At 48.0% G+C, this 26,760-nt stretch overlaps 1 protein-coding gene across 2 annotated transcripts in view; it reads right to left on the minus strand.

The window, feature by feature from the left end:
* Positions 1-26,760, minus strand: part of LOC142296415 (G-protein coupled receptor family C group 6 member A-like) — a 234,915-nt gene that overhangs the window by 52,012 nt on the left and 156,143 nt on the right. For both annotated transcript variants that reach the window (XM_075340024.1, XM_075340025.1), the window contains exon 4: positions 24,948-25,160. In XM_075340024.1, the coding sequence (XP_075196139.1) occupies positions 24,948-25,160 (213 nt within the window). The remainder of the gene's footprint in view (positions 1-24,947; positions 25,161-26,760) is intronic.

Consider the following 26,760-nt stretch of genomic DNA (forward strand, 5'->3'; position numbering starts at 1 on the left):
TTTTCTTTTTTTTGCACTGATGCATCAGCTGATTGTATAAAAGCCGTTTATACAATCAGCTGCTGTGTCATGTGATTCAGGCCCTTGAACCTGACACATCATCTGATCGCTTTGCCTTCCACCAAACCGATCAGACGATATTGGATCCGGATTGGACGGCGCAGGACCCTTGACCCAGGTTTACTGCGGAGGGAGGTTCTTTATTTCAATAAAGATGGAGTCACTAATTGTGTTGTTTTATTTCTAATAAAAATATTTTTCTGTGTTGTGTTTTTTTTCATCTGTACTAGAAATTCATGGTGGCCATGTCTAATATTAACGTGACACCATGAATTTGGAGCTTAGGGCCAGTTGATAATATACAGCTAGCCCTACCCCCATTATTACCCAGTGAGCCACCCATCACCAGGGCAGCTGGAAGAGTTGGATACAGCACCAAAAGATGGCGCTTCTATGACAGCACCATTTTCTGGGGCGGCTTCGGACCGCAATTCGCAGCAGGGGTGCCCAGTAAGCTTGGGCACCCTGCGCTACGGATTCCTGTCCCCAGCTGCCTACATGTACCTGGCTGGACACAAAAATTGGGCGAAGCCCACGTCATTTTTTTTTTTACTTTTTGAAATTCATGAAATAATTAAAAAAAAAAAAGGGCTTCCCTATATAGTTGGTTCCCAGCCAGATACAAATAGGCAGCTGGGGGTTGGGTCAACCTGTAGCTGCCTGCTGTACCTGGCTAGCATACAAAAACATGGCGAAGCCCACGTAATTTTGGGCGGGGGCAAAAAACTCCTGCATATAGTCCTGGATGGAGTATGCTGAGCCTTGTAGTTCTGCAGCTGCTGTCTGCTGTCTGTATGGAGGAGAGCAGACAGCAGCTGCAGAACTACAAGGTTCAGCATGCTCAATTCGCTAGTGTATGCAGGAGAGCAGACAGCAGCTGCAGAACTACAAGGATCAGCATGCTCCATTCACTGGTGTATGCAGGACAGCAGACAGCAGCTGCAGAACCACAAGGCTCAGCATGCTCCATTCACTAGTGTATGCAGGAGAGCAGACAGCAGCTGCAGAAGTACAAGGCTCAGCATACTCCATCCAGGACTATATGCAGGAGTTTTTTGCCCCCCCAAAAAATGATGTGGGCTTCGCCATATTTTTGTATGCTAGCCAGGTACAGCAGGCAGGTATGGCTGCCCCCAACCCCCAGCTGCCTATTTGTGTTATGGATGGGATTAAATGCATATTGAATCCATATTGAATATAATCAAGAAAATGCTGGACTAACAAAATGGCCTTTGATTTAGCTTCTTCTTTCTAAACCCACCCATGTCTGGAAATTGCAGACATGGGACGTTCCACTAAATCATAAGACATACTTTTATTTTAATACATGCTGAGTTAGCTTAATATAAGATTATGAAATGCATACATATATATTACTCGATGTAAGCTGTTTTTGCAAGATTAACCAATAGGATTATAGTAGGCACCCTTGGCCCTCAGCCAAGGGTCTTTTGATATTATACCCTTTACTTCCCTTAATAAACTCAGAATTCTACATCCATCATGACTGTCTGTCTTTGATTTGTGTAGATATAGATATCGCATGCGATATAGGTCTTTAATAATAGATTTGGAATACAGGTGTCAAAGGGATAGATGCGTATCATATGAATGGCATCAACCTAAATTAAGGCTTTATCATTTGGCGCCCAACGTGGCGCCCAAAATGGCTCCTCAGGAAGTGGCCAAGCCCATTAGAAAGCAATGCCCACCACCCTATATGTCATCCTCAGAGGGTTGGACTTGTGTAGTTTGTCAAACCCAAAATCCTAACTGGAGAGAAACTTGTGCAGTGTGTGGGGCTCCCCGCCCACACACGGCCACCTCCCTGTTTCCTGTTGTAACTAGGGAAGGCATGCCCTTCGTCCCGGCCTCCCTAGCTTCTGCAGACGCCATTGCAGGGCGGGCCGCACCCAGTTCCTCTTCAGCAACAAATGTAGGACACCAGGCCACTGGCCTATTTGTGGCTGGAGCAGCAGACGGCACCGAGGGGGGGCAGGAATATGACGATGCTGATACAAGATGGACCTCTGGCGCTGAAGCCGGATGTAGCGCGGCCATTTCACGAAGCGGGTGAGATCCCTCTTGGGTTGGATGTCCTGCCCAATGCCAAAGTTCTTAGGTCTCTTCTCAAATAGTGGGTTCACCACCTTCTTCACCTCAACCTTCTTAACAACGGAAGGGGCCGGCGCCACCTTCTTGCCCTTCCCCTTCACTTTCTTTCCTTTAGGCATGGCGGACGGGACAGAAAAAAAAAAAGCAATATGCATGGACAGTGATGCCCCAAGGGGCCCAGAACAGCCCATCCATGTTCAGCCAAGCAATGACTGATGTATTAGAACCATGGAAGATCACTCACCCTAATGTAGTCCTGCTTCAATATGTCGATGATCTTCTCCTCTGCTGTGATTCCCTGGAGGAAGCCCGAGAAAACTCGATCTCCCTGCTACAGTTCCATATTGCAACGCGGGGCTAGGGCGGACAATACGTCCCGGAACCGAGGAAAGCCGTGAGATCACTCTCACTCTACCTTGACCACAGAGAGGACTGGAGATTGCAACTCCAAAGAGGTGAGAAAATTTGTTATCTTATCTTAGCCTTCTGTGTTCAAAATTTTTTTTTCGGGGGAAGAGTGAGGTGTCGGCTTCCAGAGTCCAGACACTTGATGACCGACCTGTCAAAAGTCCTAGCTCCTGAACCCGGTCATAATCAAGACTTTGACACCTGGTATCGCTCTAATCACTGTGTTTGCAGCGAGGCTGGCTGCTTGTGAAAAAGAGGAAGTTCTATGTGCTTTGTTCACTCGTACTTGCTGGTTTACGGGAAAAAAGAGGAAGTTGTGTCACGGGAATCTACTTTGATATATTGAAGCTGTTTATTCTATGAGAAAAGGAAAAATGTACCTTTGAAGTATTCTGTTTGAGTATATAGTGTATACACGGGTGTGTAACGTGTCCGGTTGATAGTCAGAAATTGAGAAAGACTGAAGGCTAGGTACAGAGTTACGGTAAGCGCCCTGACTGTATCCTAGTGCGTCTTCCACAGAGAGGAGACGATAGGGGGATTGGTTTTGGCCGGTACAGCGTCATGGTGAGACCCTGACTGTATTTGATGTTCTCCGCGATCCTAGGTAGGAGGAACATTGGCAAAATCCCTTGACTTTGGTTTTAAACAGTATTATTGATGTTCTGGACGGACCGTTCGAGGAAGGTGTATATAGTGTGAACAGAGGTTACTGGTACAGGAAGTAAGAGATAGTGAGGGTGAATTTAGTATCAATCACCCACGTGACACCTCTTCCTGGTAGGACAGCCCGTTTGTGTTTGTGGTGTGTGGACTGAGGTAGAAATTCTGTGTATTCTGTGGATGTGTATAGTCGCTGGTCCAAAAGAGGAAGTGGATTACGGCACAGCAGACATCCAGATTGACGTGCTAGTTTTAAGTCGTGTACCCCTGAAGCATGGGGTCTAATCAGTCCACACCTGTCAAGTTAACGGCAGAAGAATTAGTAAGCGAACGAGAAGGAAGGAAGTATGTTAAAAATATGAAGTCGCTCTTGAAGGTGGCAGGAATTACTGCCAAAAAAGGGAGGTTGGAGGAGCAGGAATGGAAAGATGTTTTGTCAAATAAGCGAGGGATCTTGAAAGATAAAGATCTCCTTATGGATGCTGAGGCATGGTATAGAACGTCAAAGGACGTTAAAAGATTGGCCTGGAAAGAGGAATGGGATAGAGATGGTAGATATTTCTATATTGCACCAGCTCAGAAAATGGCTCCTCAGGAAGTGGCCAAGCCCATTAGAAAGCAATGCCCACCACCCTATATGTCATCCTCAGAGGGTTGGACTTGTGTAGTTTGTCAAACCCAAAATCCTAACTGGAGAGAAACTTGTGCAGTGTGTGGGGCTCCCCGCCCACACACGGCCACCTCCCTGTTTCCTGTTGTAACTAGGGAAGGCATGCCCTTCGTCCCGGCCTCCCTAGCTTCTGCAGACGCCATTGCAGGGCGGGCCGCACCCAGTTCCTCTTCAGCAACAAATGTAGGACACCAGGCCACTGGCCTATTTGTGGCTGGAGCAGCAGACGGCACCGAGGGGGGGCAGGAATATGACGATGCTGATACATCCCCACCACCAAAACTGTCCCCAGTAGAGACAAAACCCACAATCTCCAGCTATGGAGAAAAACTACAGGTGCTGCCCTTATTTGAGGATGACAGCCCACACACGGCATCGCACCGTGATCACGATAGTTTCAGACAAGAACGCCCCAAATATGTGACATGGAAGCCACAGGAGGCGGCAGTTTTAGTAAATTCCCTTCCTGATCCTGATACCCATCCGATGCCTTTCTATAGAAAGATGTGCCAAATCCAGAAAACTCACTCTGCCACATATTCTGATTTGTATGGGCTCGCCCAAATTAAAGCTGGGGATTCTTTCTGGCCAGTAATGGAGTCGGGTTTAGAATTGGGGTTTGGTGCTTCCCCAGCTTATTTGCAGACATATGAGTCGGGGGAACAGTTCTGTCACAGGTTATGTGAATGGGCAAAGGAACGTCTTACACACCAGTCTGTCTCTCTACAAGACATGGTCCAGGAAAAGGGGGAGACAGTTGAAAAGTTCTATCATCGGCTGAATCAGTTGTTTTTAGATTTGGGGTTCAGTTATAGAGAGAAAGCCCATACACAGACATGGGTGCAATCCTTTGTCTCTGGTCTCCGAGAGCCCATACGCAAACAACTGCAGCTAGTAACCCCTGATTACAGGGTAAAAGACCAAGATACTCTCTTCCAGATAGCAAGAGGTGTTGAAATGAATCTGGCAGTGTCCAAGTCTACACCACGTACAAATGTGTTACTTGCACAGTCGCCCAAGGAGAACCAGGAGCTCCAACCCCTCAAGAAAGGTAGAACATGCTACAGGTGTGGACGGACTGGTCATAACCAAAGAAATTGCAGAACAGTACTTCAGCACAACGACACCAACCCCACCCCCGTGAGGGGTCCCACAGACCATCAGCAGCAATCACCAGCTGATCTGCCTCCTCCCCCACCTCTCCAATAGGAGATTGGCAAGCTGGATCCACCACCGTCTTTCAACTTGCTATACAATCATACTCCCAAGCAAGCTAGCGGTCCTACTCCTACCATACAGGTGGAAGTAGAAGGGAAATCCATTCCCTTTTTGGTGGATACCGGTGCAGCCAGAAGCGTCATTAGGTATGCAGATTTACCTGACCCAGATTGTCTCACAGATGAAATTGTCCCATGTGTGGGTATTGATGGAACCACCCGAAGTACTCCAATGACACGTCCTTTGAATCTCAGCCTGCAACCTACACACAGCATGCTTTCACAGCTTGTGGTATCCAACTCATGTCCAGTGAATCTCTTGGGCACAGACCTGCTCAGGAAGCTACATGCTCGTATCTCTTTCAACAACGATGGTACTGTCTCTTTAACTACCCCCCTGGATCAGGAAGAAGTGTCGCAAGTGTTCGGCCTTTTCTGTATATCCGAAGATGTGAAGCCCACCTCTGACACCTGGCTATCACAGGTCCCTGATATACTCTGGTCACAAGGTCCAGAAGATGTTGGAAGACTGCCAGTCCAACCAGTGGAGGTGAAGCTTAAACCAGGAGCCTTACTTCCCCGCAAGCCACAATATCCGCTCTCATGGTTGGTATGATCGTCCCATTCTTGAGGTAGCATTCTAACTGATGAGAGATAGCAGCAGACTGCTGAATTGAGAGTGGATAATGGACGCCTCCCGGCTGATGGAACCTTTATATGAATGTTTGAAGACTCAGCCATTCAGTTTAACAGAGGAGGCTATAGATGCATTCTACAAGCTGAAAGATATCATATCTTCCTCTCCAGCCCTGGGTTTGCCAGACTATCAAAAACCATTCTGCCTGTTCGTCATGGAGAAAGCAGGACATGCTACGGGGGTTTTGACCCAGTCTCACGGAGGAAGACAGCAGCCCATTGGATACTACTCAGCCAGACTGGATCCTGTCGCCCGAGGAGCACCATCCTGCATGAGAGCGGTGTTCGCAACCCACCTGCTGTTGGACAAGACCTCTGACATCGTTCTAGGTCATCAGTTGAAGATCAAGGCTCCACATGACATTACTGCCATCCTGGCACAGACTCAGCCGAAGCATCTCTCTTCCGCTCGTCACTTGCGGCTACAGTGCTCCCTGCTGCTTCCCGACAACGTGACCATCTCCCGGTGTGCGGTCCTTAACCCTGCTACTCTCCTCCCTCTCCCATGGGGGGAGCGTCCCACCTCTGACACCTTGGTGGAAGAGGTAGTCGACTCAGGCATAGCACAGCATGATTGCCTTGCTCTCATGAGGCAGGAAACCTCTGGATTCGATACCGTGAAAGATACACCCTTAGAAGACCCTGACTTAACCCTCTTTGTGGATGGATCAAGGTATGCAGATAAAGAGGGGCAGTTTCGCACGGGGATAGCGGTGGTAACAGAAGATGCTGTGATGATGACACAGGCGTTACCCGCATCCTTGTCTGCTCAGGAAGCTGAGATACGCGCTCTCACTGAAGCCTGCAAGATGGCGGCTGGAAAGAAGGTGAACATTTACTCTGACTCCCGCTATGCATGGGGAATCGCTCACGATTATGGACCAATATGGAAGGCGAGGGACTTCATCACCACAAATGGAACACCTGTACGCCACCACAAGGCCGTACAAGAACTGATGGAGTCTTTGCTATTGCCAGATACAGTCGCGGTGATCAAGGTCAAGGCCCACACTGGGGGAACCTCAAAGGAAGCACTGGGAAATGCCCTCGCTGACAGAACAGCCAAAGAAGCAGCACTACAAGCACTCGTCACTGAAGTGACCAAGTTATGCTCCCTAACCAATCCTGAAGAACAAGAAGAGGGGAAAGATGGAAAGTCTTGGGAAGACATGGTCCGCATTCTTCAGAAGCAGGCCTCGAAGGAAGAGAAAGACAAATGGATCCAAGATGCAGCAGTACAGAATGAGAAGCATCTGATACTGGAAAAAGGGAAGCCATGCCTTCCGCGTGCTCTCTACCCGATGGTGGCCAGATGGGCCCATGGCATTACACATCAGTCAAAAGTGAAGATGCACAATCTTGTGAGAGGGTACTATCACGCACCTGGATTTTCCACTGCGGCAGCAAACTACACGAAAGGATGTCTGGTCTGCGCCCAATGCAACCCTGGGAAAACGGAGAAGACGCCTCAGAAGTGTACACCCAAGCCGTTGTACCCCTTCCAGCGCATACAGATAGATCACATCCAGATGCCTCACTCAGGAGGATTCGAATACGTCTTGGTGGTGATAGATATCTTTTCCGGATGGCCAGAAGCGTTTCCTCTCAAGAACCAATCCGCGAAGACAACGATGAAGAAACTTCTCACGGAGATAGTGTGCAGATATGGACTCCCGGAGACCATAGAAAGTGACCAGGGCCCTGCTTTTACTGCTAACTTGACCAAAGAGATATGGCAGGCCTTGGGTACTGAATTGGCTCTACACACCCCGTATCACCCTCAGAGTAGTGGGAAAGTTGAGAGGTTAAATGGGACACTGAAAGCAAAAATGCTTAAGGCAGCGCAGGAGACAGGGAAGCCATGGCATGAGAGTCTCCCCCTTGCATTGTTCAGTGTCAGACACACCCCAACAGGAGCCCACAAGCTGAGCCCCTATGAGATCTTGTTTGGTAGCGCACCCAGATTAGGGTTGTACTTTCCACAACAGCTATCCTTGCAGTACGATACTCTGACCAAGTTTGTTGTAGAACTGGCTAAACATTTGACTAAAGTACATTCTCGAGTTTTCTCTTCCATTCCAGATCCTCAGGACCTAGAAGGCTCACACCAGATCCAACCAGGTGACTGGGTCCTCATCAGGAAATTCACCAGACGTACCCTTGAGCCCAGATACGACGGACCATTCCAGGTCCTTCTGACGACTACTACCGCTGTTAAAGTTGAAGGAAGACCCACATGGATCCACGCATCTCACTGCAAAAAGATGCCGGACCCGGGAGCAGGAGACGGCTGTCTCCCATCTTCTACCTAAGTCTGTTACATTCCATTTTCTTGGGGGTGGTGACTGGCCAAGGGGCAATATCCAGAGAAAATGGGGTGGTTACTTTCTGGTTTAATGTGTCCGTTCTCCCCACCTCATATCAGTTTGAGTACTGCGACATAGTGATCCCATGTCCTACTCCCACTAACCAGTATCTTCTACACCACCGGGGTACACATTACATATGTATAACCACTGCTGAAACTGGATGGGGTTCAAATTGTGAAAAATGGTCCTTTGTAGGGTGGACCACCGGTAATGCACACTGGGGATCCATGCCCACTCAAGCTGTAGAACGCAAAGACAGGTTTGGGAAAAGCTTATTGGCTCGCATGACACTGACCAAAGGCAGATTCAGGGGAGAAAGGGGCATAGGAGATGGAGAAGACACAGACATTCACTGTCCAATAGATGGGTGCATGACTATGTTTTTAAACATCGAGAATCCCTCTGAAGGTGACCAAGGACTGTATGTACTGAGCACATATGGGGACATACCTGTACCTACTGCAACAGGAAAGTTTTGGCTTAAAGACATAGTGAACAAGCCTTCACACCACACCTGGGATATACAGATGAGGGAACTGATGAGAGGGGCAAGATACATGACAGACATGACCTATGAAGACAAACTTGCTCTGGAAACCGGGTATTCAGACTCAAATCTCTGGTTAGAGTGGCTGAGGTACACCGCAACAAGTAACCACAGGTCAGCATGTATCGTGTGTGCCACAGCTAGGCCTCACTTGGGTACGGTTCCTTTCCCCATAGATCCCAGAACAGATGAAAAAGGTTTTTATTGCATATTGTCTCTTTTCAATAACACCACAGCCCTTTTAAAAAGATGCCGTAAGGTAGCACAAATGTACCCTCCCTACCAGTGGAACGAATCGATTGGGTATGGGATCACCCCCTATCCCGGAAATTATGCCTGTTTTGAACACACTGCCCAGGGATTAGCAGTAGGTAAATTGCCACCAAATTTTTGTAACAGTACCATAAAAATAAGCAATGGCCCTTATGATGATTCCCTGTTTACCAACCAACATAGTCAGTTACCCGATGTATACTGGCTTTGTGGAGACATGAAAATAAGACCCCGTTTACAAGTACCGTGGATCGGGCAATGTGCCCTAGTAAAAGTGCTTATGCCATTCCACATATTTGAGTTGCCTGAAGTAAACAAAGCCGTTCAGGAACGCCAGCCCCTAAACAGACAAAAAAGGGAATCAGAAATAAAAGGATCCTTTGACCCTCATGTTTATGTTGATTCAATTGGTGTTCCTAGAGGAGTGCCGGATGAATTCAAAGCCAGAAATCAAGTAGCAGCCGGTTTTGAATCAATCGTCCCCATAATAACGGTAAACAAAAATGTAGATTGGATAAACTACCTGTATTACAACCAACAACGGTTTGTAAATTACACCAGAGACGCCCTAAAAGGAATTGTTGAACAACTAGGACCCACCTCAGTTATGGCCTTTCAAAATAGGATGGCCCTCGACATGATTCTGGCAGAAAAGGGGGGAGTCTGTAAAATGATAGGTCCTAACTGCTGTACTTACATACCCAATAACACTGCCCCCGATGGGAGCATAACTAAAGCCCTAAAAGGTCTCACTGATTTGTCCGAAGAACTGGCCAGAAACTCAGGCACACAACAATGGGACACTTGGTTTGGGTGGTGGAGAGGGTGGCAAGATGCGCTTATTAAACTAGGAATAATTCTTATCTGTGTCTTGACAGTGTTGATCTTGATCATGTGCTGCGTGGCTCCATGCATCAGGAGGATGATAACTAAGACCATGGATGAGACGATGACCATGCATGCCGCTTTTGATGACCTTCCACCACCGCCTGAGGAGTGTGAGGCTCTGAGTGCAACCAGCCCCGATGAGTATGAACTGATGAGAAGACCACCACCACCGCCTTCTACTCCTCCCCCTTCACCTCGGATCCTGTATGCCACTGTGGAACGTGGCCGAGAGGACACCTAAGGGACATGAACTGTTTCTTTCTGCCATCCTGTGCTTCTACTTCCCTTTTGATCGTTTGCTGAACAAGTCTATTTGTTTTCGTCCATTTGATATACAGCGAGTCTTGCCTAGTCTTGGACTCAGGGTATGGTGATTTCAGATCAGGGTCTGTTAGGAAATAGGGGTACGCTGGAGGCCCGGCCCTGACCACCTTTAGGGCTACCGTCGGGATGAGGGATAGAACAGGGTCCCCAGTCGTAGGGTTAGCTTAGGAATACCCTGCATAATGTATACATAAAGACATGCTGGAACATGTCGGGACAGATGGATGGACTTGAAACAGATTTTTTGGTTATCTTCAAAAGGGGGGACTGTTATGGATGGGATTAAATGCATATTGAATCCATATTGAATATAATCAAGAAAATGCTGGACTAACAAAATGGCCTTTGATTTAGCTTCTTCTTTCTAAACCCACCCATGTCTGGAAATTGCAGACATGGGACGTTCCACTAAATCATAAGACATACTTTTATTTTAATACATGCTGAGTTAGCTTAATATAAGATTATGAAATGCATACATATATATTACTCGATGTAAGCTGTTTTTGCAAGATTAACCAATAGGATTATAGTAGGCACCCTTGGCCCTCAGCCAAGGGTCTTTTGATATTATACCCTTTACTTCCCTTAATAAACTCAGAATTCTACATCCATCATGACTGGCTGTCTTTGATTTGTGTAGATATAGATATCGCATGCGATATAGGTCTTTAATAATAGATTTGGAATACAGGTGTCAAAGGGATAGATGCGTATCATATGAATGGCATCAACCTAAATTAAGGCTTTATCATTTGTACCCGGCTGGGAACTAAAAAAAAAATAGGGAAGCCCTTTTTTTAATTATTTCATGAATTTCATGAAATAATTGAAAAAAAAAAAAATCGACATGGGCTGTTAAGAATCGGCGCCGCCATAGCCACAAGCAGCCTGCTGCGGTTCCTGTTGCGCCCAGGCGCCGGCTGCCGTTCTTGGCCGTGCCTGGGGTTGTCCAGTTGGCTGCTCCTTCCACCACGTCTAAGTGTGGAGAGGCGGCTAGTGCGCATGCACGTACTGATTTACTCCAGCCAGAGTCTAAGCCCGGTGTTTTGCCTAGTGAGCATGCTCAGCCTGATTGTGTCATTTCTGAGACTAAGTCCTCAGTTCAGGCTACTGAGCATGCTCCCACAATTAATCCTAACAGCCTCTTTGCACAGGTGCTTGGACTTCGTGCTGTGTCTAAGTTCTGGGATGTGCCTACTGAGCATGCTTAGGCGGATAGTCTGATTTCTGAGTCTGTTGTTCAGGCTACTGAGCATGCTCAGGCACTTAGTGCATCAGAGGCTAGGTCCGGTAAGGACCTCACTGAGCATGTCCGTGAGGTGGCAGGCTACTGAGGGAGTGTGCTGACGGATAAGCGCACGCTTCTGTCCAATGACAATGTGGACAGATTAAAGTTCATCAAAATGAACAAGTCATGGATCCACAATGACTTTTCTACCCCTGTGTCATCCTGGGGAGAGTAAAGGCTTGTGGATTTTTGATTGTGCTTCATTCAAATCAACATGTTAAGTTTGCAACTGGGGGACAATTGATGCCACTTAAGTGGTGTCTGTGGCCCAATTTTTTGAAAAAATGGAGACTCTTGTTGGAGTCTCCTTGCTGTGCTTTACATGATTTTAGAAGGGCATGACATGCCTATATCTGTGTCTTCTCCTCCTTTTACTCGTCCAGCTCTTTTGTTCCAGCATGAGTATATGTACTTGTCCCTTTTCCATGTGTTTGTGGTGTCTTTTGAGTTGTTTGTCACCTTTTGGACACCTTAGAAGGTGTTTTTTATGTGTTTGTATGTGTTTGTGTTTGCCTGCCATTGTTTTCAATGGGGTTTGAAGGTGTTCGTCGAACGTTCGTCGAACGTTCGACGAACACACCCGCCGTTCGACGAACCGAACCGAACTCGAATACTAGGGGGGGTGGCTCATCTCTATTCTTAATATTTAAAAAAAACACTCTTTTTCTCCTTGTTTTTATTACCCTGAGTGTAGTCATGAGGTGGCCTTATTTTCACACTTGTTACCTCTCTGGCTATCTATTTCCATTATGTGCCGTATGGAGTTCTGTTTTTTTATATTAGTAGTCAATTTTGCTGATGTAGAGCTGTGCTCAAATATTTAAATTGGAACATTTAATGTCAGGTCCTCATGCCTGATGTGAGCTGAGTGGAGCCTGCATCATATCAAAAAAGAGCTGGCTGTATTACAAAGCCAGCATCTGACTCTAATAGTAGTGAAGAAAACTGACCTCCATCCACTGCTATTTACTTCTTGAATATCACTGTGAATATCTGACAGCAGAATTTGAAGTACATGATCAATAGTACACCCTGCTTCATGCACCCATGAGCATCCCAGCAATATGATTGATGGGTGCCAACGGGTTGCCATGGCTCCATTGGCTTGACTTCATAGGAGAGTGTGATATGTTTACTATGTACTGCCATTCTGGGTACCACAACTGATCAAGCAAAATCAAGCCTCATACACGTATGCCTATTGATACTGGCGCGGAGAGGTAGGTGGGATTCTGGGCATTGGGAGCAGTGAATATTCATTTTTGATTAGCCAGCAGTTGACGTTTGCATGTGACTGAAAGCGCAGGGCAGTGACGTCATCCGCTGCCAGTCGATTACATGCCAAAGTTAGTTGGCACCATCAGAAGTGGATGATGCATGGCATGAGGAGTGGCTGGAAAGTTAGTAGAATTATTATATGTGTTAAAAAAGCAGCATAGTAGGAGGCATATATACCAGGATGGCCCCATGATGGGGGATATATATACCAGGTTGGGGGACATATATACCAGAATGGGGCCAGGACAGGGAAAATACCAGGATTATGGACATATATACCAGGGTGGCCCCAGGATGGGAAACATATATACCCCCCCCCCCCCCCCGCCCAAAAAAAAAAAAAAACTCTAAACACAATACTTTATTGTAATAAAATAAAACACTAGGATTGAACACCTGGAAGAAAAAGACATGAATCGCACATCTCAAAATCATACTTTGATCTAAAGCCGCTAGGCAAATAATTAAATACCTGAACATGAAGTTCTTGGTTTAACATTCTGATCAGACTGTATGCAGCTCACAGCCACGTCACGGCAAACCTCTGAGTGGGTCCCTATTCTATGCTTCAAAAGTGTGGTGCCATGCGCTGACCACTGCAGCTTCGACAGTCCACTAGCAGGGCAGGTGACCTGATGCCTCTCAACACCCATGCTGCAAGGTAGAGTCCCCATGACTCCAGGCCACACCACCCCACAAACGCAAAACCACTACAACAATGGCCGCCACACAACACCATCACTCTGTGAAAGAATGTTAAAATAAGAACCTCATATTCTAGTATTTACTTTTTGCCTAGCAGCTTTAGATCAAAGTATGATTTTGGGATGTGAGATTCATGTCTTTTTTTTTCAGGTGTGCTATATACTAGGATAGGTATATACAGTATATACCAGGATGGCAAACACATACACTCGGATGGGTACATATATACCAGGAAGGGGCCCAGGATGGGGAATGGGGGACATATATACCAGAAAGGGGCCCAGGATGTGTGACATTAGTACAGAATTGGGGGACATTATCGGATAATAGTTTCTTTTCTTCAAAAATTATTTTTCCTATTTACCGCTTGTGAAACCAAGGTGCGTCTTATTGCCTGGTGCATCCTAAGGGTGCTTTACACATTGCAACATTGCTAGGATTGCTAGCGATGTCGCGACCGATAGCACCCGCCCCTGTCGTTGCCGCGATATGTGGTGATCGCTGCCGTAGTGAACATTATCGCTACAGCAGCGTCACATGCACATACCTGTGCAGCGACATCGCTGTGACAGCCGAACAAACCCTCCTTCAAGGGGCAGGTGCGTTCGGCGTCATAGTGACGTCCCTGCAGCGTCACCAAGTGGCCAGCCAATAGAAGCGGAGGGGCGGAGATGAGCGGGACATAACATCCTGCCCACCTCCTTCCTTCCTCATTGCCGGTGGAGGCAGGTAAGGAGATGTTCATCGTTCTTGTTGTGTCACACATAGCGATGTGTGATGCCGCAGGAACGACGAACAACATCGTACCTCCAGCAGCAACGATATTAAGGAAATGAGCGACGTGTCAACGAGCAACGATTTTTCACGTTTTTGTGCTCGTTGATTGTCGCTCATTTGTGTTATACGCTGCGATGTCGGTAACGGCGCCGGATGTGCGTCACTACCGACGTGACTCCGACGATATATCGTTACCGATATCACAGCGTGTAAAGTACCCTTTAGAGTCTGAAAAATACAGTACCTAATGGATCATTGATCAATGGTCACCTGTGTATTTGCTAAGCAAAATGCATGAATGCTAAACAAAATTGTAAGACATCTTGTATTTGATGGCAAAGGTATGTCTTTTAGAATATGACTTGTTTAAAATGTATTTATTCAGTGAGAAATCTATGTGTAGATTTATTTGTATGCAATTTCCACCTTATTGTCATATGTGTTGCTAGGCATTGGTGATAGTTTGTGTTTTAAAAAAAAGCATACTATCCTGTTATACGCCGAAGTTCCCCTTCCTCACAGGTCAGATCCCGGGTGTCTTCACATGCATCTGCCTCTCCGTCTGAGATGCCTTCCATGGCTCTTGCTTTGCCTAGACTCTGATCTCAGCGCTTAGCTCTCTCTCGTGACATTATGCTGGTCACTCAGCATCCTGCCATTAAGTCTGAGAAATGCTCCACAGCACATGTGCGGGTTGGATTAGGAAAGCCAGGTTCTAAATCCCAAAAATGCTCCAAGGCGCATGTGTGGCGCCCTGGACAAGCCAGGGGCCACAGGTAATTACACCACCACACCCTACACCCCGGTTAAGCACATCTAAGTCAGACAAAAACCCTTGATGCCTTCCTCCAGGGGCTGATGAGCACACCAGGGGGCGAAGCCAGGAGGTTGGTCTCCGCCCACCGAGGAGTTCACAGTCCTGGAGGCGGGAAAAGCGCAGATTAGTTTTGGAGGTGGAAGTGAAAGGAAGGAGAAAAGTGGTAAAGGAGCAACTGACTGACAGCATCCGGGTGTGTGCCCCGGACGAGACAGCAAGGTTGGCAGACGGTGGTGACCGTCTGCAGGAGTGGCTTATCGGAGTTGCCGAAAGGACCATGGACGGGCGGTGGCCCGGCGGTACCGGACCGGTACACAAGGAGAAGCCAGCACCATTGGCAGGGGCTTTTCGGACCCCGGCAAGGCTAGGAGTCGCCGTGAATTTGCCGAATCCATTAGTGAAGGGGACCTCCTGGGTTCCCAAACAACTAAGTCCCGACAGAAGGCAACAGTCCAACCCAGTGAGAGAGACACCGCCACCGCCAGGGCAACAGTTTCTCAGGACCAGCGCCTGCGGGCAAAAGGGGCTCCTCCGGCCCATATCCAAGCCGGGGAGCGGGTTACCGGTGGGAACCCATTGGAACCGTCAGACGTACATAGGTGCAGGGAAAGGCAGTCACCGTCAACCTGCCGGGGAAAAGCAACAGCAGCCGTTCGTGGGACCCGTCTTTCCAGCCATGTGTTTTACCGAGAACTGTGTCATCGTCTCAGGCTGAGTGAGTACCACCGTGCCGTGCGGCACAGCGCTGCCCCTGTGACCCTGCACCTCGCCAGGCCCCGCATCCCGCCTGCCATCGTCCATACCTACCCCATCACTGGGCCCCGGGACAACCAACCCCCCTACCCACGGAGGGGAGAACTAACAACTCAGCTGCTCCCTGTTACCGCTCCCGGGACTCCCATACAGAGCAGCGGTGGTGTCACCAAAATCACCACAACCGTGGGTGGCGTCACGGACAATAAATAATCAAGCCCCATCATCCATTCACCCATTTCACTCACGGGTGAGGAGCGCCGCGCGAGGCTCCGGGATCTGGCCCACCACTCGAGCCACCACCGAGCAGCGGCAGCCGCAGCAGCAGCAGCGGCCGGACCCGAGCAGTGGGAGAGCGCAGCGTCCCCTCCTCCGCCCGCGACAACTTGGCGTCACGAACAGGATCCTACCGTTCTACCGACTGGTGGAAGTGCGCCTTGTGTGACCGCCGGAGGTGTCCGGCCGAAAAATTGCAGAAACCGCCATCTTTGGCGCGAAAAAGTCCCGTTCGAGCGTCTCCTCGAGTAGTGGAGGCACGAAGGTCAAAACCCCACCATGATAGAGGAGGAGCCGAAAAGAGACTAAGGGGGACGAAATGGCGGCTGGTCGCATGTGAGCGCAGCTATAGAAGCGGGGATGCCAGGACCCTGCGGCCATTTGCTGGTTCCTGGATGAGGCCGCTGCTAAAGATGCTGAGTCCGACCAACAACACCGTGGTCCCCCGCGCCCGGCACGGCGGCGTGGGTGGAAGTCCAGACCGTCCAGCTAAGCAGCAGTCTGCAGGTCCGCATGCAGCTCCTCCTGGAGGAGTGGGAGGCCGACATGGCGGAAGTGGTGGCGGCCATACGGAGACGCGAGGTGGAGGGAGTCTTGGAAGGGAGGGTAAGTGACCCACGCCCCTATACCCCTAGTGGGTCGGTCATCGCGGCTGAGGGACCCGGTCCATACCCGATCGCCCTGCTACCTCCCCCGCTACCCGTGTTGGCTGCTGCTGCCCCGCCACTAGGCCCGCTACCACCACCACCGATAGCGGTACCCTGCCAATCCGCCCCAGCGGACCGACCTGCAGCAGAAGCCCGTGACCACCCTGATCCGCTTCCATGGAAGAAGCCGAAGGCTGAGCCCGTCAGCAAAGATGCACCGGAGGCACGGTGGGGATGCAGCTGCCAGGAGGCAGAGCAGGCCATGTCACAGCGGGGTCCCTCATTACCGAAGGTACCGGTCATAGCCGGCACGGGGGGACTCTGGCTGGGCCCATCCCCCACACTGCCTGAACCGGAGCAAGCAGAAAGTGTTCCGCACCGGGAGCGGCAGCGAAGGCAGCTGTGCCGCAGGATTGCTGAGTAAGGGCAGCGGAATGCCGTTGCAGTTGTTCCCCGTTGGGACCACCAAGGAAAGTGTGTGTGTTTAAGAAAGTACAGCTGTAAAGTATGAAAGTTTTGCAAAAATGATAAGAAATGATTAACCGATGAAGTCACCTGATTTGAAGCCCTGATTGAAACCGGTTGTTACCGGCACCGTTGTCCCCGTGGGGACCGTTCCAAAAAGTTGCATAAAGGACTCTTTATGAACAGGCCCGAGAACTTGCAGGGCAACCACAAATGTTAGTGGCATGTAAATATGTTTTGTTGTGGCTTCCGCCGTTACCGCCTCCGGAGAAGCAGATTGGAGGAAGGACCCACAGTGGAGCAGGCTGGGGCCCAGCCACCACCGGAACCGGTGGCAATCCTCTGGGGGTTTCAGGGGTTCCCCATGGACGTCGGTCCCCTGAAAAGGACAGAACCCGCTCGGGCAACTTGTGCAGGACTGGGGTCAAGGGGTGCTGCCTGTTTGCTTAGGGGCAGCATCAGGGTCAGGTTGCTTGGGTGGGAGAGAGCGGAAGCCGTAACCATTGAAACCGTTTAAGTAAGAGTACCTCTCGATGTGGGAAGATGTTATTATAATTGTATGTGTGTTACCGTTATCTTTTTATATTTTTACAGTTAAAAAGAAAAATAAAACCGGTGATGGACAGGCAGCCCGCGGATGGTCTGCATTTTGCTAAGGGGGAATGTGGCGCCCTGACAAGCCAGGGGCCACAGGTAATTACACCACCACACCCTACACCCCGGTTAGGCACATCTAAGCTAGACAAAAACCCTTGTTGCCTTCCTCCAGGGGCTGATGAGCACACCAGGGGGCGGAGCCAGGTGGTTGGTCTCCGCCCACCGAGGAGTTCACAGTCCTGGAGGCGGGAAAAGCGCAGATTAGTTTTGGAGGTGGAAGTGAAAGGAAGGAGAAAAGTGGTAAAGGAGCAACTGACTGACAGCGTCCGGGTGTGTGCCCCGGACGAGACAGCAAGGTTGGCAGATGGTGGTGACCGTCTGCAGGAGTGGCTTATTGGACCGGTACACAAGGAGAAGCCAGCACCATTGGCAGGGGCTTTTCGGACCCCGGCAAGGCTAGGAGTCGCTGTGAATTTGCCGAATCCGTTAGTGAAGGGGACCTCCTGGGTTCCCAAACAACTAAGTCCCGACAGAAGGCAACAGTCTAACCCAGTGAGAGAGACACCGCCACCGCCAGGGCAACAGTTTCTCAGGACCAGCGCCTGCTTGCAAAAGGGGCTCCTCCGCCCCATATCCAAGTCGGGGAGCGGGTTACCGGTGGGAACCCATTGGAACCGTCAGAAGTACATAGGTGCAGGGAAAGGCAGTCACCGTCAACCTGCCAGGGAAAAGCAACAGCAGCCGTCCGTGGGACCCGTCTTTCCAGCCGTGTGTTTTACCGAGAACTGTGTCATCGTCTGAGGCTGAGTGAGTACCACCGTGCCATGCGGCACAGCGCTGCCCCCGTGACCCTGCACCTCACCAGGCCCCGTAACCCACCTGCCATCCATCCCTACCCCCATCACCGGGCCCCGGGACAACCAACCCCCTACCCACGGAGGGGAGGACTAACAACAAAGCTGCTCCCTGTCACCGCTCCGGGATCCCCGTCTAAAGCAGCGGTGGTGTCACCAATATCACCACAACCGTGGGTGGCGTTAGGGACAATAATCAAACCCCACCATCCATTCACCCTTTTCACTCACGGGCGAGGAGCGCCGCGCGAGGCCCCGGGATCTGGCCCACCGCACGAGCCACCACCGAGCAGCGGCAGCCGGAGCAGCAGCAGCGGCCGGACCCGAGCAGTGGGAGAGCGCAGCGTCCCCTCCTCCGCCCGCGACACATGCGCGGACAGAATGTGCTCTGCCTGAGGTAAAATTCAGAGAACGTGCTAGTGCGTATGCAAGTGACGTGGCAGCGGCTCATTGGTGGTCTGATGTCTGTCTGTCAGTAGGTCTAATGACGTGACCAGTCGGATTTCCCCACGAACAATACCCATGCTAACTGGCCATGAATTGTTTGGGGGCAGTGCTACGGTTAATTAAACCTCCTGCCAGCGCACATGGGTGCGCAGTTGTCATATTGTCTCAATGTATAAGGGTGTCTGACTTTCTGCCATTATAGCGCCCTGGTATCATACGTAATCCTGTGAGCAATACTCCTGACCTAGACTGCTCACCTGGGCATGTTACCAACAGATGCAGTCCTTGCATATGCACATGTGCACTAGGTTCTGTGCAACCCACAGCATATTGGAATGTTTGAATTTGTGTCTGTCCTGTCTCCATCTCGTCCTTCGGCAGCACGGTTAGTGTACTGTCGATCTTTCCTTTCCTTCTACTTTAATTTATTTAATTGTATAACCTCTGTGAGGTCAACAGTGGTTACTACTTCAAGTTGTTTATTATAATCTCTGTGATGCCAAAAGTGTTAGCACATACCCCAATACTCCTGTGTGCTGTCAACTAGAGATGAGCGAGCCTCTAGAGGCTCGAGTTCGGTTCAGTTCGTCGAACGGACGCCGCGTTCGAGTTCGGTTCGGCGAGCCGTTCGACGAACCTCTCGAACCCCATTGAAAACAATGGGAGGCAATCACAAACACATTAAAACACATTATAAATGTACACATACAGTTAATAAACATTCCCATAACACTTACCGGTCCCCCGCAATGCGTCCTGCCCTCTGTCTCCTGCCGCTATTCCTTCCGATGATCGCTGCGTCCTCCCGGTAACCAGCACTGATGATAGGACCTATCGTGATGTCAAAATAGCATGTGACCAGTCACGTGTCTGTTATCTCATTGTCTACAGACTTGTCACATGGCTTTGACGTCATGCTAGGACCTATCAGTGCATCTCTCCAGTACGCGGTGATAGTTTGTGTATCTCCATGTACCGGCGACATGCTCTGGCACACGGTCGAGTTCCCGGTCTGCTTCCCCATTCCGTTATTCACCGGTTGCCATAGCCGGTCAATAACGGAGATCACCGTTGCTATAGCAATGCGCCTGTCAGTGGTGACGTCACTGCTAACAGCACGCAGCCTCTGATCACTCACGGAGTGAAAAGACTGCACGGGAAGCAGCATCGTCTTCTTCCAATGCAGCGCTGCTGATGTAGCAGAGCTGAATGTGTTGAAGGAGAAAGTAGAGAGAAGAGCAGGATCATGGAGGGATGAGAGGGAGTAATACACATGGAGTCTAAGTGTGTCTGTGTATTTATTTCTATTAAAGTATTTTTTCTCTGTGTGGTGTCTTTTTTTAACCCTTTATTGGAGATTCTTAATGGCTGGGTCAAACTTGCCTGACATTAAGAATCTCTGGCTTAATACTAGCTAGTAAAACAAAGCTAGTATTAACTCATGAATACCCAGCAAGCCACCCGGCTCCAGGGCTGTTGGAGGAGTTGGATACAGTGCCAGATGATGGCGCTTCTATGAAAGCGCCATTTTCTGGGGCGGCTGCGGATTGCAATTCACAGCAGAGGTGCCCAGAAACCTCGGGCTAACCTGTGCTGCGGATTCCAATCACCAGCTGCCTAGTTGTACCTGGCTGGACTCAAAAATATGGCGACGCCCAGATCATTTGTTTTTTAATTATTTCATGAAATAAGTGAAATAATTAAAAAAAACGGGCTTCCCTATATTTTTAGTTCCCAGCTGGGTACAAATAGGCAGCTTGGGGTTGGGGGCATCCGTACCTGCCTGCTGTACCTGGCTAGCATACAAAAACATGGCAACGCCCACGTCATTTTTTTTTGTGGGCAAAAAACTCCTGCATACAGTCCTGGATGGAGTATGCTGAGCCTTCTAGTTCTGCAGCTGCTGTCTGCTCTATTGCATACACTAGTGAATGGAGCATGCTGAACCTTGTCGTTCTGCAGCTGCTGTCTGCTCTCCTCCATACAGACAGACAGCAGCTGCAGAACTACAAGGCTCAGCATACTCCATCCAGTACTGTATGCAGAAGTTTTTTGCCCCCACAAAAAATTATGTGGGATTCGCCATATTTTTGTATGCTAGCCAGGCACAGCAGGCAGCTACGGGCTGCCCCCAACCCCCAGCTGCCTATTTGTACCCGGTTGGGAACCAAAAATATAGGGAAGCCCTTTTTTATTATTTCATGAATTTCATGAAATAATTAAAAAACAAATGACGTGGGCTTAGCCATATTTTTGTGTCCAGCCAGGTACAACTAGGCAGCTGGGGACTGGAATCCACAGCACAGGTTGGCCTGAGCTTTCTGAGCCCCTCTGCTGCGAATTGCAGTCCGCAGCTGCCCCAGAAAATGGCGCTTTCATAGAAGCGCCATCTTCTGGTGCTGTATCCAACTCTTCCAGCTGCCCTGGTGACGGGTGGCTCACTGGGTAATAATGGGGTTAGGGCTAGCTAGCTCAACTGGCCCTAAACCCGAAATTCATGGTGTCACGCCAATATTAGACATGGCCACCATGAATTTACAGTACCGATAAAAAGAACCACAACACGCAGAAAAATATTTTTATTAAAAATAAAACACAACACAATTAGTGACTCCATCTTTATTGAAATAAAGAACCCCCCTCCGCAGTAATCCTGGGTCAAGGGTCCCGCGCCGTCCAATCCGGATCCAATATCATCTGATCCAGTTTGCTGGAAGGCAAAACGATCAGATGATGTGTCAGGTTCAAGGGCCTGAATCACATGACACAGCAGCTGATTGTATAAATGGCTTTTATACAATGAGCTGATGCATTAGTTGAAAAAAACCCAAAACAAACTACACACTTCAGTGCAGACTCCTGTCCGACGGCATCAGCTGATAGTTTAGCCAGCCGGGCGGTAAAAAGCCGGCCTCACCACTCGACTTATAGTGTCAGCTGATTCCGTCAAGTGACCGCATCAGCTGATCATCGCCAAGTCTGAGAAAGAGAGAGAGAGAAAGAGAAGAGAGAGAGAAAGAAGAGAGAGAGAAAGAGAGAAAGAAGAGAGAGAGAGAGAAAAAGAGAGAAAGAAGAGAGAGAGAGAAAGAAGAGAGAAAAAGAGAAAGGAGAGAGAGAGAGAGAAAGGAGAGAGAGAGAGAGAAAGGAGAGAGAGAGAGAGAAAGGAGAGAGAGAGAGAGAGAGAGAAAGGAGAGAGAGAGAGAGAGAGAAAGGAGAGAGAGAGAGAGAAAGGAGAGAGAGAGAGAAAGGAGAGAGAGAGAGAGAAAGGAGAGAGAGAGAGAAAGGAGAGAGAGAGAGAGAGAAAGGAGAGAGAGAGAGAGAAAGGAGAGAGAGAGAGAGAAAGGAGAGAGAAAGAAAGGAGAGAGAAAGAAAGGAGAGAGAAAGAAAGGAGAGAGAAAGAAAGGAGGGAGAGAAAGAAGAGAAAGAAAGGAGAGAGAGAAAGGAGAGAAAGAAAGGAGAGAGAGAAAGCAGAGAGAGAAAGGAGAGAGAGAAAGGAGAGAGAGAAAGGAGAGAGAGAAAGGAGAGAGAAAGGAGAGAGAGAAAGAAGGGAGAGAGAGAAAGAAGGGAGAGAGAGAAAGAAAGGAGAGAGAAAAAGCATAGAGAGAGAAAGAGAGAAAGAAGAGATAAGAGAAAGAGGAGAAAGTACAGAAAAAAGAGAAAGAAAGGAGAGAAAGGAGAGAGAGAAAGTAGAGAAAGAAAGAAGAGAGAGAAAGGAGAGAGAGAGAAAGGAGAGAAAGAAAGGAGAGAGAGAAAGGAGAGAAAGAAAGGAGAGAAATAAAGGAGAGAAAGAAAGGAGAGAGAAGGGAGAGAGAAAGAGAGAGAAAGAGAGAGAAAGAAAGGAGAGAGAGAAAGGAGAGAGAGAGAGAAAGGAGAGAGAGAGAGAAAGGAGAGAGAGAGAAAGGAGAGAGAGAAAGGAGAGAAAGAAAGGAGAGAAAGAAAGGAGAGAAAGAAAGGAGAGAAAGAAAGGAGAGAGAGAAAGGAGAGAGAGAAAGGAAAGAAAGAGAGAGAGAGAGAAAGAGAGAGAGAGAAAGAAAGGAGAGAGAGAGAGAGAAAGGAGAGAGAGAAAATAGGAGAGAGAGAGAAAGGAGAGAGAGAGAAAGGAGAGAGATAGAGAGAGAGCTCACAGCTGATGTCTGGCTCCTCCCCTCAGTGCATAATTAAATTATAATTATAAATATATTATAAATATAATTTAAAATTAAAAATAAAAAAATTCTTTACCGAGTCTTGAAATCACAACCTTATGCTTCTTAGGTGAGCGCTCTATCCACTCAGCTATTGCCTCTAATGTGAAAGATAGGCAGATTTGGTAATCTTGAAGTCTGGATTGCTGAAGTTTCAGCTGACCACGTGATTCACTTGATTGCTACCTGGAGTTCATATAGAGCACTCATGTTCAGTAGCAGAGATGACGGTGTCGTGTGGATTACGTCGGACCTGGAGGGGTATTGGAGGATTTTAATAAAATGGTGAAACTGTGTTTTTTTGTCTTTTATTCCAAATAAAGGATTTTTTGCGGTGTGTGTTTATTTACTTCTACTTTATAAATAGATAATAATTATAATTTAAAATTAAAAATAAAAAATAAAAAATTAAATTCTTTACCGGGACCGGAACCAAAACTCCCAATGTTATGCTTCTTAGGCAGACACTTTATCCACTAGTCTAGTGCCTCTAATGATATTAATAGGCTAACCGCGTGAGTCACTTCAGTGCTACGGTGCCACTACATCTTCAGGGAGCAGAGCTGACAGTGTCGTGTGGATTACTTCGGACCTGGAGGGGCATTTTTGGGATTAATAAAGGGGTGAACCAGGGTGTTTTTTGTCTTTTATTCCAAATAAAGGATTTTTCGCAGTGTGTGTTTCTTTACTTTAACTTTCAGTTTAATCATGAAAGGTAGACGCCTGGCATGATTAAACTCATTACCCCGATTGCCACTGCAGCAGGGCAATTCGGGATGAGCTGGGTGGAGTCCCCCGGGACTGTCGCACCTAATGGATGCGGCTATTCCGGCTGGCTGCTGGGTGATATTGTTAGGCTGGAGGGCTCCCCATACCGTGGAGCTCTCCATCCTGACAATACCAGCCTCCAGCCATGCGGCTTTATCCTGGCTGGTATCAAATATGGGGGAAACCGCATTTTTTTTTTTATTATTATTTATTTATTTATTTTACTGCACGATATAGACCCGCCCTCCGGCAGCTGTGATTGGTTGCAGTGAGACAGCTGTCACTCAGCTTGGGGACGTGTCTGACTGGAACCAATAATAAGCGCCGGTGGGCGGGGAAAGCATGGAATAACTAATTGACTAATGAAGCGGCAGCCATTTTCTAAAGAGGAAAAGACAGATTTGTGACAGACGTGGAGCGAGACGCACGTGATCGGTGAGTAGGAAAGGGAGAGGGATTGTGCTGGGGACGCAGGACGCATGCAGATAGCAACATGTGCACATAGCCTTACTGTGAAAAGCCACGTTTTTGGTGATCGAACCGTTCTAGAACATAACTCGAGTTAGCAAAAAGCTCGAGTTCGAGTTCGAGCACCCCCCAAAATCACTCGAACATGAAATTGGTGAACCTCGAACATCCCTCATCTCTACTGTCAACACAGTCTATGGGGAGTATATTTGTATTTACCTACAGCTGTTGTGTCCATCTAGCCCTGTAGGTTATTAGCTGCAGATTTCCATCTCTGCACGGTGGACCCTGGGTTGCAATTGCAACTTATTGTTTCCTTCTAATACGCCAACCCCGTAACACTATAATTTACAATAACAATTACAAAAACAATTTCTGAAATCTACATACCTTATGGTTTTCTATACTCCATAAAATAGCATCTTCTGGTATGCTAATGTTTTTTCCATTTATGTCATATAGTCCAATTAATTGGAATATCACTGTATTATTAGTTGTATTCCAATAATAGATGTCGTAGCCAGTCAAGACATCACCAGAAGACTGAAACCGGAATGTCATATTATAAAAAGAATAGTTTCCTCTTTTTAGTTCTTCCAGTAGCTGCAACATATAACATATAACAATACATCAAAATGGAAATGTGAGATTGTGCTGAGATTCTCTAAACAGCTAGGATAACCAATTTTCAAGCACAGTAATATACAGTTGAAACCAAAAGTTTATATACGCTACATACCATATCTAAAAAGACACATATGCATGTTTTTCTCAATATCTGACATAAAGTCAGAATACACCTTTTCCTGTTTTAGGTTTACGAAAATTATTTATTTTTGTTAAAAGCCAGAATAATGTGAGAGAGAGAGAAAATGTTTTAATACAATTTTATTACTTTCTGCAAAATCAAAAGTTTACATACACTAATGCGGGCTTCACACGGTACGATCTATCTTGCGATTGCACGAGCGATCGTACCCGCCCCCGTCGTTTGTGCGTCACGGGCAATTAGTTGCCCATGGCACACAAAGTTGTTAAACCCCCGTCACACGTACTTACCTGCTGAGCGACCTCGCTATGGGCATCGAACATCCTCTTCCTGAAGGGGGAGGGACGTTCGGCGTCACAGCTACGTCACACAGCGGCCGGCCAATAGAAGCGGAGGGGCGGAGATGAGTGGGACATAAACATCCCACCCACCTTCTTTCTTCCGCATAGCCGGCGTGAGCCGCGGGACGCAGGTAAGCTGTGTTCATTGTTCCCGGGGTGTCACACGGAGCGATGTGTGCTGCCCCGGGTACAATGAACAACCGGCGCCATTAAAAATAAACAATTTTTTAAAAATAAGCGACGAGTACACGACTCACGATTTGTGAGCGATTCTGCGTTGCTTGGATGTGTCACACAAGATGACATCGCAAGGGATGCCGGATGTGCGTCACGAAAAACGTGACCCCGACGTTGCATCGCGCTATAGCTCATCTCGTGTGACGCCCGCATAAGAATATTATGCCTTTAAATAATATGGGACAGTCCATATGATGATGTCATGTCTTTAGAAGCTTCAGATAGGTTTATTGGCAACATAAGAGTGAAATAGAGACATACCTGTGGATGTATTTTAATGCATACTTGAAAGATACTGCTTTTTTGTATAACATCATGGGAAAGTCAAAAGAGAACAGCCAAGATTTTAGAAAGTGAATTGTGGACTTGTACAAATCTGGTTCATACTTGGGTGCAATTTCAAGGTACCGGAAGGTGCCTTGTTCATCTGTACAAGCAATTGCACGCAAGTACAAACAAGATGGGAATGTCTAGCCATCATATCGCTCAGGAAGAAGATGGGTTCTCTTTACCAGAGATGAACGCGCTTTGGTCAGACATGTGCATATCAACCCAAGAACAAAAGCAAAAGACCTTGTGAGGATGCTGGCGGAAGCTGGTAAGATTGTGTCATTATCCACAGTGAAACGAGTACTGTATCTACATGTAATGAAAGGCCATTCTGCCAGGAAAAAGCCTTTACTCCAAAAGAAACATAAAAAAGCCAGATTAATGTTTACAAGATTATGTGGCAATACTGAACCAACATCTCAAGACATCAGCCAGGAACTTAAAGCATGTGCAGAAGTGGATCTTACAAATGGACAATAAACCAAAGCATACTGCTAAACCTGTTACAAAGTGGCTGAAGGATAAC

Source organism: Anomaloglossus baeobatrachus, chromosome 3 (genome assembly GCF_048569485.1).
Source record: "Anomaloglossus baeobatrachus isolate aAnoBae1 chromosome 3, aAnoBae1.hap1, whole genome shotgun sequence".
Lineage (NCBI taxonomy): Eukaryota > Metazoa > Chordata > Amphibia > Anura > Aromobatidae > Anomaloglossus > Anomaloglossus baeobatrachus.